General features: G+C 44.7%; 1 protein-coding gene across 11 annotated transcripts in view; it reads right to left on the reverse strand.

Moving 5' to 3' along the window:
- WDR59 (WD repeat domain 59) overlaps window positions 1-16,303 on the reverse strand; it is a 128,780-nt gene that overhangs the window by 71,783 nt on the left and 40,694 nt on the right. For 9 of the 11 annotated variants that reach the window (XR_013411202.1, XR_013411204.1, XR_013411203.1 and 6 more), the window contains exons 6-8: window positions 15,505-15,542; window positions 9,995-10,083; window positions 4,987-5,103 (exon numbers count right to left, since the gene is read on the reverse strand). Coding sequence is in view for 8 of the 11 variants with exons in the window: in XM_077984678.1 (XP_077840804.1) it covers window positions 4,987-5,103; window positions 9,995-10,083; window positions 15,505-15,542 (244 nt within the window). In the remaining 3 variants the exon portion in view is untranslated. Of the gene's footprint in view, window positions 1-4,986; window positions 5,104-6,993; window positions 7,123-9,994; window positions 10,084-15,504; window positions 15,543-16,303 lie in introns of those variants that run through there. The other 2 variants (XM_028840801.2, XM_077984679.1) reach the window with 2 other exon arrangements.

The raw sequence follows: 16,303 nt of genomic DNA on the forward strand, positions 1-16,303 counted from the left end.
ACGGATCTCTGAGCACATCATTTGTTTAAAACAGTAAAAACTTAGTCTATATCTACAGAGCAGAGGTTCACCAAAATACTGTTACTTTTTGTGTTTTTCATAAAGCTCCTGAATTATTTGCCTAAATCTCATTTTTCAAAAATGCTACCATTCTTAATAATTTTTATCACTTACTGCTGTATTTAACTTTAGTTTCACTATATATCAAGACTGTAATCATTTCTTATCTTTATTTTATTTATTCGGGTTTTTTTTTTTTTTTTTTTTTTTGAGACGGAGTCTCGCTCTGCCGCCCAGGCTGGAGTGCAATGGCCGGATCTCAGCTCACTGCAAGCTCCGCCTCCAGGGTTCACGCCATTCTCCTGCCTCAGCCTCCCGAGTAGCTGGGACTACAGGCGCCCGCCACCGCGCCCGGCTAGTTTTTTTTGTATTTTTAAGTAGAGACGGGGTTTCACCGTGTTAGCCAGGATGGTCTCGATCTCCTGACCTCGTGATCCGCCCGTCTCGGCCTCCCAAAGTGCTGGGATTACAGGCTTGAGCCACCGCGCCCGGCCTGGGTTTTTTTATTTTTTATTTTTATTTTTTTATTTATTTTTATTTATTTATTTATTTTTTTTTTTTTGAGACAGAGTTTAGCTCTTGTTACCCAGACTGGAGTGCATGTAGCATGATCTCAGCTCACTGCAACCTCCACCTCCTAGGTTCAAGCAATTCTCCTGCCTCAACCTCCCGAGTAGCTGGGATTACAGGCATGCGCCACCACACCCAGCTATGTATTTTTAGTAGAGATGGAGTTACACCATGTTGGCCAGGCCGGTCACAAACTCCTGACCTCAGGTGATCCACCCGCCTTGGCCTCCCACAGCGTTGGGATTACAGGCGTGAGCCACTGCGCCAGCCATTTCTTATCTTTAGACCCTTATATGACAACTCTTTGTTGCCAAATTCAGGTCCTATGTTCAAAATAATAAAATGGTCAAGATGTCTTTTCAGCTTAAACTACTTTTGGGTTTCCCATATGGCCACATGGTAAACTATAATTCGCCCCTCAACTTATAAAAGGAATATACTCAAAATAATTAGGTATGCTTGTCATTCTCCAGATTTCTAACCAGCTCCACACTGTGCATGCCGCCCTATTATCAAACCCACAGTGTGTGGAAAGCTAGCAAAGAAAAGTTCAGCCTCCCCAGATTAATTATATACAAGTAAAACGTTGTTAATATGAATACATTCTAGCAACTGTTTACTTTTCAATTGGGATAGAAACACATTCACATTCATGTACAAAGATCAGCATATAACTGTTAGCAAGATTAATGCTTTTTTTAAGAAAAAAAGAAAGATTTTGTTTCTAGATTTAAATATGCTCACCAACTGGTGACAATTATACAATTTATGGGATTAATTAGAGGACCCTGGAGATTTGACAATGTCCTTACTATTCATAACATGCTCTTGCTCTCAAGGCAATCACTGATGCAGTCTTACAAAATGATTACACGTCATTTGGAAACAGAAGACTTCATTCTATTTCAATCTGATACAGGTAGTTATTACAAATTAACCGGAGCCATTGCATCCCCCCATTCACAGACAATTTATCCTTTTCATTTACCCTTGCCAAAGGGTTCCTGCTACAAACTACAGAGCAGAAAAAAAGTCCTCTGAAGAAATATCAGGGGCTAGGTGTGGCTCACGCCTGTAATCCCAACACTTTAGGAGGCTGAAGCAGGAAGACTGCTTGAGCCCAGGAGTTCAAAACCAGCCTGGGCAACACAGTGAGACAAAATACATATTTTTTCTTTATATATAGATATAGATATACACATATCTACATACAGATGGAGAAAGAGAGGTATAAAGAAATATCACAAGAGCCTCGGTCAAAAATGAACCAGGTTTCCTTGAGTGTTGATACCCTAGGAAATAGACTCAAAGCTACATGTTTCTCATCAGAATGTACCAAGGGTGGCAGGGCATGGTGGCTCATTCCTGTAATCCCAGCACTCTGGGAGGCCGAGACAGGTAGATTGCTTGAGGTCAGGAGTTTGAGACCAGCCTGGCCAACATGGTGAAACTCCGTCTCTACTAAAAATACAAAAATTAGCCTGGCACGTTGGTGCGCCCTTGTAATCCCAGCTACTGAGGGAGGCTGAGACATGAGAATCGCTTGAACCTGGGAGGCAGAGGTTGCAGTGAGCCAAGATCACGCCACTGCAATCCAGCCTGGGCAACAGAGCAAGACTCTGTCTCAAAAAAAAAGAATGTACCAAGGGACTATGTCTGGATTTCCAGGACTCTCTTTGTCTAGAAGGCAGCAACTTTTGTGAAATAGGCTGCTGTTAACCCAAGATCAGGAAAAACAAAAAGATTATGTAAAATGATATGAACTCATTTAATTATAGTTAATGTTCTATTTCTAAGGGCCACATAAGAAAAATTCTTTTCTTTCTTCTTGATCTACCCCAACCTTCAACTCAATTGTTCTGTAGTTAAACAATTTACAAACTGAAGTGAAATACACATTTAGTGATAACCTTGCTCCAGCTGACCCCTTCGAATTTAGAAAATAAAAATACAATAAAAATAACTAATATTAATTATGAGCTAATAATTTTGTATTTTTACATCATATGGATAGTATACAAAAGGAATAAAACTAAAACACCAGCTTGGGCATTTGTCATATGCACCTAAGAATTGTCATATAAACCTAACAATGATTATGTAGAAAAATTACACATATTGATCCTTATCTACTGAAAAAATGGTTGAATGTTATGCAAAGTCCCTTTTATAAATTTCTTCACTTTTTATGATCATGCTGTTTACATACATTCAATAAAATTGTCTTGCTAGCACTGTGGGAGGCTGAGGCAGGTGGATCGTGAGGTTAAGAGATTGAGACCAACCTGGCCAACACGGTGAAATCACGTCTCTACTAAAAATATAAAAGTTAGCTGGGCGTGGTGCCATGTGGCATGCGCGGGAAAATCACTTGAACCTGGGAGGTGGAGGCTGCAGTGAGCCAAGATCGTGCCACTGCACTCCAGCCTGGGTGACAGAGCAAGATTCCATCTCAAAAAAAAAAAATTGTCTTGCTTCCAGGATATAGTGGAATAAATCAAATACCATGCCAAAAATCTCATTTCATTAATAAGCTAAGCCTGCTGGTAAAGAACAGAGAAGGCTCTTTGTATGGGGAAACAATGCCTATAAAGTCCTCCCAGGAAACTTGCTGTTACCTGCTTTATTACCTATGAAACCCCAGCCTCACGGTTAGGAAAGATGTCACTGAGTATCAACAAACTTGGGCATCTCATAGAAAGAGGTAGAGTTGAACTGGATGGTTTCTGGTTTCCGAACTTGGGAGACAAGCTGATTGGGGTATGGGGACAGAAACCCAAATGCGGCCGGGCATGGTAGCTCCTGCCTGTAATCCCAGCACTTTGGGAGGCTGAGATGGGTGGATCACTTGAGGTTAGGAGTTCAAGACCATCCTGGCCAACATGGTTAAATCCCATCTGTACTAAAAATACAAAAATTAGCCAGGCATGATGGCGTGCATCTGTAATCCCAGCTACTCGGGAGGCTAAGGCAGAAGAACCAGGAGCGGACGTTGCAGTGAGCCGAGATCACACCACTGCACTTCCGCCTGGGTGACAAAGCAAGACTCAGTCTCAAAATAAAAATAAAAATAAAAACGGAAAACCAAATGCAATATGAACAAACAAACAAAAAAGTCACATCTGGCACATTAAAAATAACTTAGAACCCTGAGGGATTTACAAACTTCAAGACAGGAGTTAACTTTTAACTTAGTGTATGACTGTAGTTTGCTAATCATATCACAAAGATGTCATATATGACTATATAAATACAACAAAGCATTAAGTAAATGACACTGAATCATAAAATTGCTAAACCAACTTCTGTGGTCAAACCCCTGCCCTTAGAGACCTGACCACAAGGAGGAACTACTGGAGCAAAGATGACTCTGCCCTGCCATCATTCTGACCAAGGGTGAACATCACATGCCACAGAGAGGAAAGGCAAACAAACAACGCTGTACCTTGTGATAAACCAAAAATAATCGGGTTACTGAAACACAAAAAATCTTGAGCATTTCCTGTAAGTTAGAGAATCACTAATAAAATGACTCTAGCCTGAAAACGTCAGAACTTTCTACATATGATAAGCATGTGAGGGAGCAGCTGTTTTTCCACCAGGAATAGACTAATTGTAAACTTTGCAACCTTAACAACTCTGTAGGCTTTTCTCCTTTGCTGAGATCTGTTATGCATACCTGACATCCTTGCAGTTTCTTTGCAAGGGAACCTCTTTCCCTTTCTTGAGGCAGAGTCTCGCTCGGTCGCCCAGGATGGAGTGCAGTGGCTCAATCTCGGCTCAGTGCAACCTCTGCCTCCCAGGTTCAAGCAATTCTTGTGTCTCAGCCTCCTGAGTAGCTGGAATTACAGGTGTGCGCCACCACACCCAGCTAATTTTTGTATTTTTAGTAGAGATCAGGTTTCACCAGGTTGGCCGGGCTGGTCTCGAACTCCTGACCTCAAGTGATCTGCCTGCCTTGGCCTCCCAAAGTGCTGGGATTACAGGTGTGAGCCACTGCACCCGGCCAACTTCTTTCCCTTTCTAAGTACTTTTATCTCTGACTTCCTTTCACATAGGGAAAGACGAAAACCTTCTGAACAAATTCTAAGAGACGTATCAGAGGAGATCCTATGGCATGTCACTCCGCCATCATAACGCAGCGTGGTTACGTTGAACAGCACCATGTTGGGTCTCGCTCTGTTGCATTGCGCTGGTCAACATAACCAAATTTATGTGTTCAATTGCCCAAGAAGCACATGCACCATGAAATACATACTATGCTAACACACTATAGCTTTCCTCCCAAGGTGGAATCACACATCCCTGATGCCACCCAAACACTGCTCCTCCAACTTCCCCATGGGCGCCACTGACCTTCACAGAATTGTCTTGACTGGAGGTAGCAAGAATGTGCTCGCTGTCTGGGTGCCAGTCCAGGCCATGGATTTTGGAGAGGTGGGCGGCTAGATATTCCACTGCTGTACTGGGTTTCTGCAACAGATCAGCACCGAATGTTATCGATTTAGAAAGAACTCATTGAGTGTCTACCACATAAAAGTCTGCTAGGTAGTGAGTGAGGATGCAAAAATACTACCAGATACTGTTTCTACCCTACACAGACTTTGTTTTGGTTAAGTCAAACAAAACACCATCACCAAAAGACTCATCCAACTCTCCTTCACATGCTCTGGAAATGCACCTGTGAGCCTCATTTCTTCCCACTTCAATGGAGGATACAAGGTAGTGGGTACTTTTCCCCCCGCTTTTTGTTTTATGAGACGAAGTCTTGCTCTGTGTGCAGTGGCACGATCACGGCACACTGCAGCCTCAACTTAGTGGGCTCAAGCAGTCCTCCCGCCTCAGCCCTCCAAATAGCTGGGACTACAGGTGCATGCCACCCTGCCTGGCTAATTTTTTTGCATTTTTTGTAGAGATAGGGTTTTGCATGTTGTCCAGGCTGGTCTTGAACTCCCCGGCTCAAGCGACCCACCTGTTTTGGCCGCCCAAAGTCCTGGGATTACAGGCACGATCCACTGTGCCCAGCCTCACACTTTAATAGTGCAATCTGACAATTCCCACTTGCCTTCCCCATGATCACCCACGAAGAGGGACTGAGACATCCAGATGAACCCAGCTTCAACAAAAGGGTAAAACCACCATCTTAAAGTGATGGAGTGCTAAGATTCCGAAGGAGAATGAATGTACGTCACAAAAGAAAACAATACACGATTAATAAGCATAGAAAAGGCCGGGCGCGGTGGCTCAAGCCTGTAATCCCAGCACTTTGGGAGGCCGAGACGGGCGGATCACGAGGTCAGGAGATCGAGACCATCCTGGCTAACACGGTGAAACCCCGTCTCTAATAAAAAATACAAAAAAAAAACTAGCCGGGCGAGGTGGCGGGTGCCTGTAGTCCCAGCTGCTCGGGAGGCTGAGGCAGGAGAATGGCGTGAACCCGGGAGGCGGAGCTTGCAGTGAGCCGAGATCTGGCCATTGCACTCCAGCCTGGGTGACACAGCAAGACTCCGTCTTAAAAAAAAAAAAAAAAAAAAAAAAAAAAAAGCATAGAAAATAAACAGGCCGGGGGCGGTGGCTCACGCCTGTAATCCCAGCACTTTGGGAGGCCAAGGCAGGTGGATCACCTGAGGTCAGCAGTTCGTGACCAGCCTGGCCAACATGGTGAAGCTGGTCTCGAACTCCTGGCCTTAAGCAATCTTCTTGCCATGGCCTCCCAAAGTGCTGGGATTATAGGTTTGAGCCACTTTTCCCACCCCAAAATTTTTCCTGTCTTAAGGGAATAATCCAAACTCACAAAAAGCTTTAGATACAAAAGAAGTTCATCTTGATGTTATCTGAAACACTAGAAAACCAGAAAAAACCTAAATGATCAACAAATGGGAAATAATGAAGCTGAATCAATATCCTACAGCTACGTGACACCATATGATGATACAATATGATGTGGCCACTGAAAGCTATACTTAGAGCTTATAGTACGAGGATAATGCATCTGTTGTAATGTTAAATGAAAAAAAGTGTACACAACTACGTATACAGTATGACAAACTAAGTTTAAAAAAAAAAAAAAAGCATAAAACAGAAAACACCAAAATGTTAGCATTTGTCTCTGGGTAGTAGGATTATGAATGATTTTTATTTTTTCATTTATATTTTCTACAAAGAGCTTGTATTACTTCTATAATTAGCATTAGTCTATGAGGTTAAGAGTGCAATCTCCAGGCTGGGTGCAGTGGCTCACACCTGTAATCCCAGCATTTTGGGAAGCCAAGGCAGAAGGATCACTTGAGACCAGAAGTCAAGACCAGCCTGGGCAACATAGTAAGATTCCCATCTACACAAAAAAAAGTTTTTTTTAATTACCTCATCATGGTGGTGCATACCCGCAGTCCCAGCTACTCAGGTGGGAGGATCATTTCAGCGCAGGAGTTTGAGGCTGCAGTGAGCTATGATTGTACAACCGCACTCCGACCTGGCAGACAGAGGGAGACTCTGTCTCAAAAACAAAAAAAGAGTGCAGTCTCTAGCACCAGCCTGCCTGGGTTCAAATTTTGGCAGCAAATTGTGCTTTGGTTTACGCATCTGTAGAACAGGGATAACAATAGCACGTACTGGCCAGGCACAGTGGCTCACGCCTGTAATTCCAGCACTTTGGGAGACGGAGACGGGTGGATCACCTGTGGCCGGGAGTCGAGACCAGCCTGACCAACACAGTGAAACCCTGTCTCTACTAAAAATACAAAAATTAGCCAGATTTGGTGGTGGGCACCTGTGATCCCAGCTACTTGGGAGGCTGAGGCAGGAGAATTGCTTGAACCTGGGAGGTGGAGGTTGCAGTGAGCCAAGATCGTGCCATTGCACTCCAGCCTGGGCAACAGAGTGAGACTCTGTCTCCAAAAAAAAAAAAAAAAAAAAAAAACAACCTTTACTTTAAAGACTAATTATAAAGAGACATTAATCAATAAATGTAAAGCTTATGTACAATAAATGCTCAGTAAATGTTAGTATGTTAGTCATACATGAGTTTGGGTTAAAATTCACTGTCAGCGCTGACACTGAACTTTTCGAAGTCTGTAATGCTTGTTGCAATCAGTGCTGCTTTGATACTACAAAGCACCAGAGAAGTGAAAATATAATCAACAAGTTCTACAACTCACCTGAGCAGAAGTCCTAAGTATCATTATTTTTAGTTTATTTATTTATTTATTTATTTTTGAGACAGAGGCTCACTCTGTCACCCAGGTTGGAGTGCAGTTGCGTGGTCTTGGCTCACTGCAACCTCCGCCTCCTGGGTTCAAGCGATTCTCCTGCCTCAGCCTCCCAAGTTGCTGGGACTATAGGCATGCAGCACCACCCCTAGCTAATTTTTGTATTTTTAGTAGAGACGGGGTTTCACCATGTTGGCCAGAAATGGTCGCGATCTCATGACCTCATGATCCACTCAACTAGGCCTCCCAAAGTGCTGGGATTACAGGTGTGAGCCACCGCCCCTGGCCCTAAGTATCATTATTAATTTAAAAAAAGAAAAAAAGCTAAAACCCTTTCAATAAAATAGATAAAAAGATTTGCTGAGGGAAATTAGTGTTATCAGTTACCTCCTTTCTAATCAGGAGACTAGAAAATGTTGTTCTAGTGACAAATTGAATAAAACCAATCACTAATTGAAGAAATAAAGAAGGCCAGGAGCAGTGGCTCATATCCGTAATCCCAGCACTTTGGGAGGCTGAAGTGGGAGGATCGCTTGACCCCAGGAATTCAAGACCAGCCTGGGCAACATAAGAAGACCTTGTCTCTACAAAAAAATATTTTTTAAAATTGGCTGGGTGTGGTGGCATGCACCTGTAGTCCCAGTTACTCAAGAGGCTGAGGCAGAAGAATAGCTTGAGCCCAAGAGGTCGAGGCTGCAGTGAGCTATAGTCACACCACTACTCTCCAGCCTGTGTGACAGAGTAAGGCTCCAACTCAAAAAAAAAGAGAGAAAGGGAAAATGGCCATACAGGAACAGAAGACAAAAACTAACATGTAGAAGATACGGCTGGGCACAGTGGCTCATGCCTGTAATCCCAGCACTTTGGGAGGCCGAGGCAGGCAGATCACTTGAGGTCAGGAGTTTAAGACCATCCTGGCCAACATGGTGAAACCCCATCTGTACTAAAAAATACAAAAATTACCTGGGTGTGGTGGTGCGCGCCTATAGTCCCAGCTACTCGGGATGCTGAGGCAGGAGAATTGCTTGAACCCAGGAGGCAGAGGTTGCAGTGAGGGAAGGTCCCCACTGTACTCCAGCCCGGGCAACAGAGCCAGACTCCGTCTCAAGAAAAAATAAAAAAAGAAGATGCACCCGCCCAACCTCTACGAAATCACCTTCTCACTTAAGAGCTACCTAAGGCAGAGGGCTTCTGCCACATAAAGCTTCCCCAGCATGCCTGGAGCCTAATGCAGCAGACAGGATCTGCCACGCCTGATCTCTGCTCCACTTCCCGCTTCTCTTCCAAATGTATGAAGCGAGGGGAGCAGCCGGAAGATAAGACGGTGGAGACATCCCTGAACAAGCCATCCCCACAACGCCTGAGCATCTCTAGCCCCAGGTCTCACAGGCAGTGAGCAGGATTTACACCCAGGCCTCATGGCAGCGATGGCTCTGTTCATTATTACTCAACAGTCTGGCAGTCAATACGGGGGAGGCCTTTTCCCTGTGCCGTGACCCTCACTGAAGCCAACACAACCAACTTCAGTAGACTTTCCATTACAGTCACAGCCAAGGAGCCGGTGCTATTTCCATCCCTAGATGTCCAATGGGCTGCTGCAGTGAGAACGTATGATCGATATGCAGGCTACTTTGAGGCTGATGGGACATCTAGGCTTGTAAGGGGAAATTTAAGCATCATGAGTACCCTGCCTCGCTCATCGTTACTGGAAGTATTCAGGATGGCAGGCATCCGAGAACAAATACATTTCACTTTGCAAGCATGGGCAGGGATAAGACACCTGCTGACAATTTTAGAATAGTGTCTGGGGTCCACGGCTTAACCCCAGTGATACACACACTGTTAGTGTCTTTATTTTGGAGGAAACTGAGGTTAAGAGAAGTGACAGTGGCTGGCTTACCTGGTGTCATAATTAGGAGGTGGCAAAATGGGGCTGATTTTTTCAACCACTGTTGCTAATGTCTCACTTCCCTAGCTTCCTTCAACATTGGACGGAGACGCAAATATCATCTGTTACTACAAGCTTAAAATGAGCATTTACCATGCTGCCCAGGGTTCCCCGGACTCTCAAGACAAGCCCTGGCATTCATAAAGTCATCTTCACACCCTCTGCGAGGGATCAAAGACCAACAAGGGGGAAAAAAGAGATTACTCACCCTCTTATCCCATATCCGCACATCACCGTCATGGCTGGTGGCAAGGCAGTTAGCATTTTTTTTATTCCATTTGACCTGGGAGGCACCCGCTGCAAAGAAAAATCAGGGAAGAAAGCTGCTGCCCTCAGTGCCTTCGGAAGCAGAGCGGAGCACAGCCAGGGGAGCTGGATAATGAGTTCTGGCTGAATAAGCCCAGAACCCTTCAGGTTTCTATGACTACACCAACTCCACTATTCCAGATAAAATGAAGCCAAAAAATAAATGAATTAACACATGGGAACAGGATCATAGTCACCTAATTGAGGAAATCATCTCAGGGGAAAAATCTACAGGTTACTCTGAGCAGAATCAGCAGGAAAATGTAGTTTCTTACAGAGCAGTAGTTGAGCATGGCACTGCTGGCTGGTAATTGACTTGTCACACAACCTGACCATTTCTCATCCCCAAATGACACCTGCTTGCACTCCTAATCAGAACAGCCTCAGCTCTTATGCCTGCCCCTTCTTCTTTTTTTAATTGTTGAGCGATAGTCTTAGAAAAACACAGCCTTAGCTGAAGATCAACTACAGAATAAGCCCCAGTGGTGACCAGTTCTGCCCCAAGGGTTACATGCTCCCGTCACCCCATCTCCCCATGAGCTGCGTCAGCCATGGCCACTGGCACCACATTGATAAGGGAAAGGGAACACCCTCGGCAGTGTGCGACCTCAGTCCTTTTCCCTCTCCGCCAGTACAGAGTGTCATTGATACATTAGTGACAAAAGGGCTACTTAAGACAGGAGGCATAATGTGAGATGCCAGAAAGAGCTGAGACATGGAAAACTGGGACATAGTGGCACTTCTAGCTGACTCCTAAAAAATAAATCATTAATCAAGAACCAAACCAGAACCAAAGTGACAGCACTGCTTCCTGCCTCCTCCTGCCCTGGCTCACAGCACACATGACATTACTGCCGTGACACTGGTCCCTCTGCCTGGTGGTTATTACTGGGGAAACCCACGGTAGATCCACAGCTTTGGAGAGCTACTAGATCCAAGAAGTCCGGAGTAGGACAGAGCAATGACTCAGAACCTAACAGGACATAGAGCATTAGGCCCAGAACTTGGTCCTGTCCAAGGATATGCTGTGTTGGTTTTGATGAGGCTATTTGTCTGTCTTGTTCTTTCTTGAGACATAGGGTATCTTAAGTCATCTAAGAACAAATGGAGACCAGTGAAGATGAAGCAAGAAAGAGTGTCAGGAGGTGGTTTCTTTGCAAGGAAGGATATCAGCTGGAGGAGAAAGTGAGTGAGAAGAACTTGCTCTACCTCCTCTTGACAGAGTTACTTAAGAGTCCAAGAGAACACACCTCTCTCGGTGAGAAGCCATCAGAACTCAAGGGCTCACAAAGGACTCTGGGAAGCCCCCCAGTGCAATCTGCTTTATCAAGATCATGTATACCAGGGGCCAGGCGCAGTGGCTCATGCCTGTAATCCCAGCACTTTGGAAGGCCGCAGCGGGTGGATCACCTGAGGTCAGGAGTTCGCGACCAGCCTGGCAAACATGGCAAAACCGTGTCTCTACTAAAAATAAAAAAATTAGCCAGGCGTGGTGGCGTACACCTGTAATCCCAGCTACTTGGGAGACCAAGGCAGAAGAATCACTTAAACCCATGAGGGAGAGATTGCAGTGAACCAAGATTGCACCACTGCACTCCGGCCTGGGCAACAGAGCAAGACTCTGTCTAAAAAAAAAAAAAACAAAAAAAAATCATTACACCAGGGTCAGATGGACGTCCCGGGCTATGAAAGCTCTCAGACACAGAGAACACTCTGGAATACTTACAACGTGATCCCCTATCCCAAAGGGCATGAATAATGTGCCCCCTTAGAGATGGGGACCATGGGCTCTGGGGAGCAGGCAGTACCTGAGGCTGCACCACTCGGGGGATGTTAGGTCCAGCAGCTTATCAAGGTCCACAAGCCTCTCACTTGCCTCTTTTCCCCCACGGTAGCTCTGCCACCACTGAGAAACCTCACTGAGTACAAAGGAAAGAAGTCTCCTACTTCCCATTTTTTTAGAAAGATCTATAACAGAAAAAAAAGCAATGAGAACAAGCAGGCTAAAAAAAGAACCACTTTCAGCTGGGCGCGGCAGCTCATGCCATAATCCCAGCACTTTGGGAGGCCGAGGCAGGTGGGCCACGAGGTCAGGAATTAGAGACCAGCCTGGCCCATATGGTGAAACTCCGTCTCTACTAAAAATAGAAAAATTAGCTGGGTGTGGTGGCCCATGCCTGTAGTCCCAGCTGCTTGGGAGGTTGAGGCAGGAGAATTGCTTGAACCCAGGAGGTGGAGGTTGCGGTGAGCCAAGATCGCATCACTGCACTACAGCCTGGACAACAGAGCAAGACTCCGTCTCAAAAAAAAAAGAGCCACTTTCCTTTTTAGGGTTTCCCTAAAACCAATCTAACTCAGAAATCTATAAATGTGACCGGGCGCAGTGGCTCACGCCTGTAACCCCAGCACTTTGGGAGGCTGAGATGGGCGCGTCACATAGTCAGGAGATTGAAACCATACTGGCTAACATGGTGAAATCCCGTCTCTACGAAAAATACAAAAAATTAGCCGGGCGTGGTGGCAGGCGCCTGTAGTCACAGCTACTCAGGAGGCTGAGGCAGGAGAATGGCGAGAACCCGGGAGGGAGAGCTTGCAGTGAGCCGAGATTGCACCACTGCACTCCAGCCTGGGCAACAGAGCAAAGTTCTATCTCAAAAAAAAAAAAAAGAAACCTATAAATGTAAGTAACAAAGTCAGGAGAACCTGATTGAGGCATCTGTAGACCATCTATATTTCTACTCAGTTATACGCCCTCTCCGGCCAGTCTGTGTCTCAGATCATAAGTACCTAAAGCAGGTGGGGGGCAGGGGGTAGAGCAGTAGAACTGTTAAGCACTTAGCACAGAAGCACAGGTGTTTGATTCACATATCCATGCAACAAATGCTTAGTCCCCCTTATCCACAGTTCTACCTTCTACAGTGTCAGTCACCCCCGATACAGTACAAGGAGATATTTTGAGAGAGAGAGAGACAGACCACATTCACATAACCTTTATTGTGGTACAGTGTTATAACTGTTCTATTTTATTATTATTAGTTGTTGTTGTTAATCACTTACTGTGCCTAATTTATAAATTAAACCTTATCCAAGTTATGTATGTACAGAAAAAAACATAGTAAATTTGGTTCAGTATTATCTGCGGTTTCAGGCATCCAGTGGGGGTCTTGGACTGTGTCCTCTGAGAATGAGGGGGGGAATTACTGTATTACTATATTAAGTATCTCCGTGGATCAGTCACAAATGCCTGTAGTGCACAAATACATACACTAGTCTACAGAACTGAATAAGAAGGAAATAGTTTCTGCCTGGGCGCGGTGACTTGCGCCTACAATCCCAACACTTTAGGAGGCCGAGGCAGGCACATCACTTGAGGTCAGGAGTTCGAGACCAGCCTGGCCAACATGGTAAAACCCTGTCTGTCTCTACTACAAATACAAAAATTAGCTGGGTGTGGTGGTACGTGCCTGTAATCCCAGCTACTCGGGAGGCTGAGGTGGGAGAAACGCTTGAACAACAGGAGGTGGAGGTTGCAGTGAGCTGAGATTCCGCCACTGCACTCTAACCTGGGTGACAGAGTGAGGATCTGTCTCAAAAAAGAAAAAAAAAAAAGAAAAAAAAGAAAAAAAGAAAAGAAAAGAGGTTTCTAACTTCACAAATCATATCACCCAGCTGCTAATACAATCATGATGCTACAGGCCTTTACATAAAAAGGCGTGGGGGTACAGAGGGAAAAAGAACCATGTACAGTAACCATTTCAGAGCAAACACCAAATGTGTGTTCCAATGCACCAAGGAGAGGCAAAGGGACAGAATTTAAGAGACAGATAATACATGCTTTTATAAAGGATGCCAAAATATTGACAATTTAGCTTTATCTCTGTGAATAAGTTATACCAGTTCTATTCCACATTCTACTCTTAGGAAGTGCTGGGAATATTCCCTAGTAGCCCCAATTGAGAATTCCAGAAAAGGTCAGTTCCAACTAAGCAATGAAAACAGGTAGATCAGAATGTAACTACAAAGGCTTGGTTCATCCATGTTAAACAACACCATGGGCCAGGCACAGTGGCTCAAGCCTGTAATCCCAGCACTTCGGGAAGCCAAGGCGGGTGGATCACCTGAGGTCAGGAGTTCGAGACCAGCCTGACCAACAAGGAGAAACCCCATCTTTATTAAAAATACAAAATTAGCTAGGCATGGTGGCACATGCCTGTAATCCCGCCATTGCACTATAGCCTGGGCAACAAGAGCAAAACTCTGTCTCAAAAAAACAAAAACAAAACAAAAAAAAAACACCATGCAGATACAGTCAGTGTAATCTAATTGTGGAGAAACCACAGGATGAACCATTGCTTTAATAAACTACAGGAAAAGAAAAACAAAAATCCAAAAAGGAGGAGAGAGACTTAAAAAGATGAGAAATATGTCAACCACTTACAAGTATAGACTTTATGTAAATTCTTATTCAAACCATTTTTCAAACAATTTGTAACTAAAAAGGAGAGAGAGACTATTGGGGAAATTTGAATGCTGCTTAGATACTTGATGATATTAAAGAGTTACTGTTAATATTTTCAGGTATTTTTAAGTATGGTACTGGGATTCTTCTTTTGTAAAAATATACACTGAAATACTTGTTGAAGAAATGATATAATACTTAGCTTCAAAATAATCGCAAGGGGGCCGGGCATGGTGGCTCACACCCATAATCCCAGCACTTGGGAGGCCGAGGCAGGAAGATCACTTGAGGTTAGGAGTTCAAGACCAGCCTGGCCAATATGGTGAAACCTGTCTCTACTAAAAATACAAAAATCACCCAGGTGTGGTGGCAGGCGCCTGTAATCCCAGTTGTTTGGGAGGCTAAGGCAGGAGAATTGCTTGAACCTGAGAAGCAGAGGCTACAGTGAGCCGAGGTTGCACTACTGCACTTCAGCCTGGGCAATAAGAGCGAGACTCTGTCTCAGAAAAGAAAAAAAAAATCACAAGGGGAATGAAGGTGGAGGTGAAATAGTGGGTGGAGGAAAAGATGAAATAAAATTGGATGTATGATGACAAGTGTTGAAGCTGACGATGAACACAGGCAGTTCATTTTCTTCTCCCTATTTTTACAGAATGTTTGAAATTTTCCACTACAAAAAGGTTAAAACAAATCAACTTGGCTCTTGTCCTTGGACTCTGAAATGAGGTCCTGCTCCACACCCAACAGTCCTAACCGTGGCTTCTGGGAGCAGCCTAAAGTGAGCCTCTTGCAACAACATGGGACTCACGATTCCACTCGGCCATGGCGCAGCCCAGGGAGAGGCAGTCAGAGAGGAAGATGGAAAGGAATAGGAAGGAACAGGAAAGAAGTGGAAGGAAGAAAATGAAGACAAACCGAGGCGCCGGGGCGAGGTGGGAGAAGCATACACTCACCAACAGCAGATAGTGCAACAGTAGGTTTCCTTGTGTCTCTGAAATATGAAAATAAAAAATCAAATCCCCAATTTATATGCCACCACCCACCTGGTATTTTTCACCCTTTGTACACAATTCTTCGCCTTCCTTTTAGCCAGAACTTGGAGTAGGTAGATCCGCTGTGAGGGCCTTAAAAAGAGGTGTAAAGAGAGACCTGCTGGCCAGGCGCGGTGGCTCATGCCAGCACTTCAGGAGGCTGAGGTGGGTGGATCACCTGAGGTCAGAGTTCAAAACCAGCCTGACCAACATGGTGAAACCCTGTCTCTACTAAAAATACAAAAATTAGCCAGGTGTGGCAGGCACCTAAAATCCCAGCTACTCGGGAGGCCGAAGCAGGAGAATTGTTTGAACCCGGGAGGCAGAGGTTGCAGTGAGCCAAGATCGCGCCATTGCACTCCAGCCAGGAAGATAAGAGCAAAACTCTGTCTAAAAAAAAAAAAAAAGAAAAGAAAAGAAAAGAAAAGAAAGAAAGAAAGAGAAAGAAAAAAGCAAGAAAACAAATTATAGGCCATGTACAATGGCTCACACCTGTAATCCCAACACTTTGGGAGACCAAGGTGGAAGGACTGCTTGAGGCCAGGAGTTTGAGATCAGCCTGACAACACAGCAAGACTCTGTCTCTACAAAAAAAAACTAAAAAATAAAAATTAGGCCAGGCGCGGTGGCTCATGCCTGTAATCCTAGCACTTTGGGAGGCTGAGGCAGGCGGATCACGAGGTCAGGAGATTGAGACCATCCTGGCTAACACAGTGAAACC

Source organism: Macaca mulatta, chromosome 20 (genome assembly GCF_049350105.2).
Source record: "Macaca mulatta isolate MMU2019108-1 chromosome 20, T2T-MMU8v2.0, whole genome shotgun sequence".
In the NCBI taxonomy this organism is placed as follows: Eukaryota; Metazoa; Chordata; class Mammalia; order Primates; family Cercopithecidae; genus Macaca; species Macaca mulatta.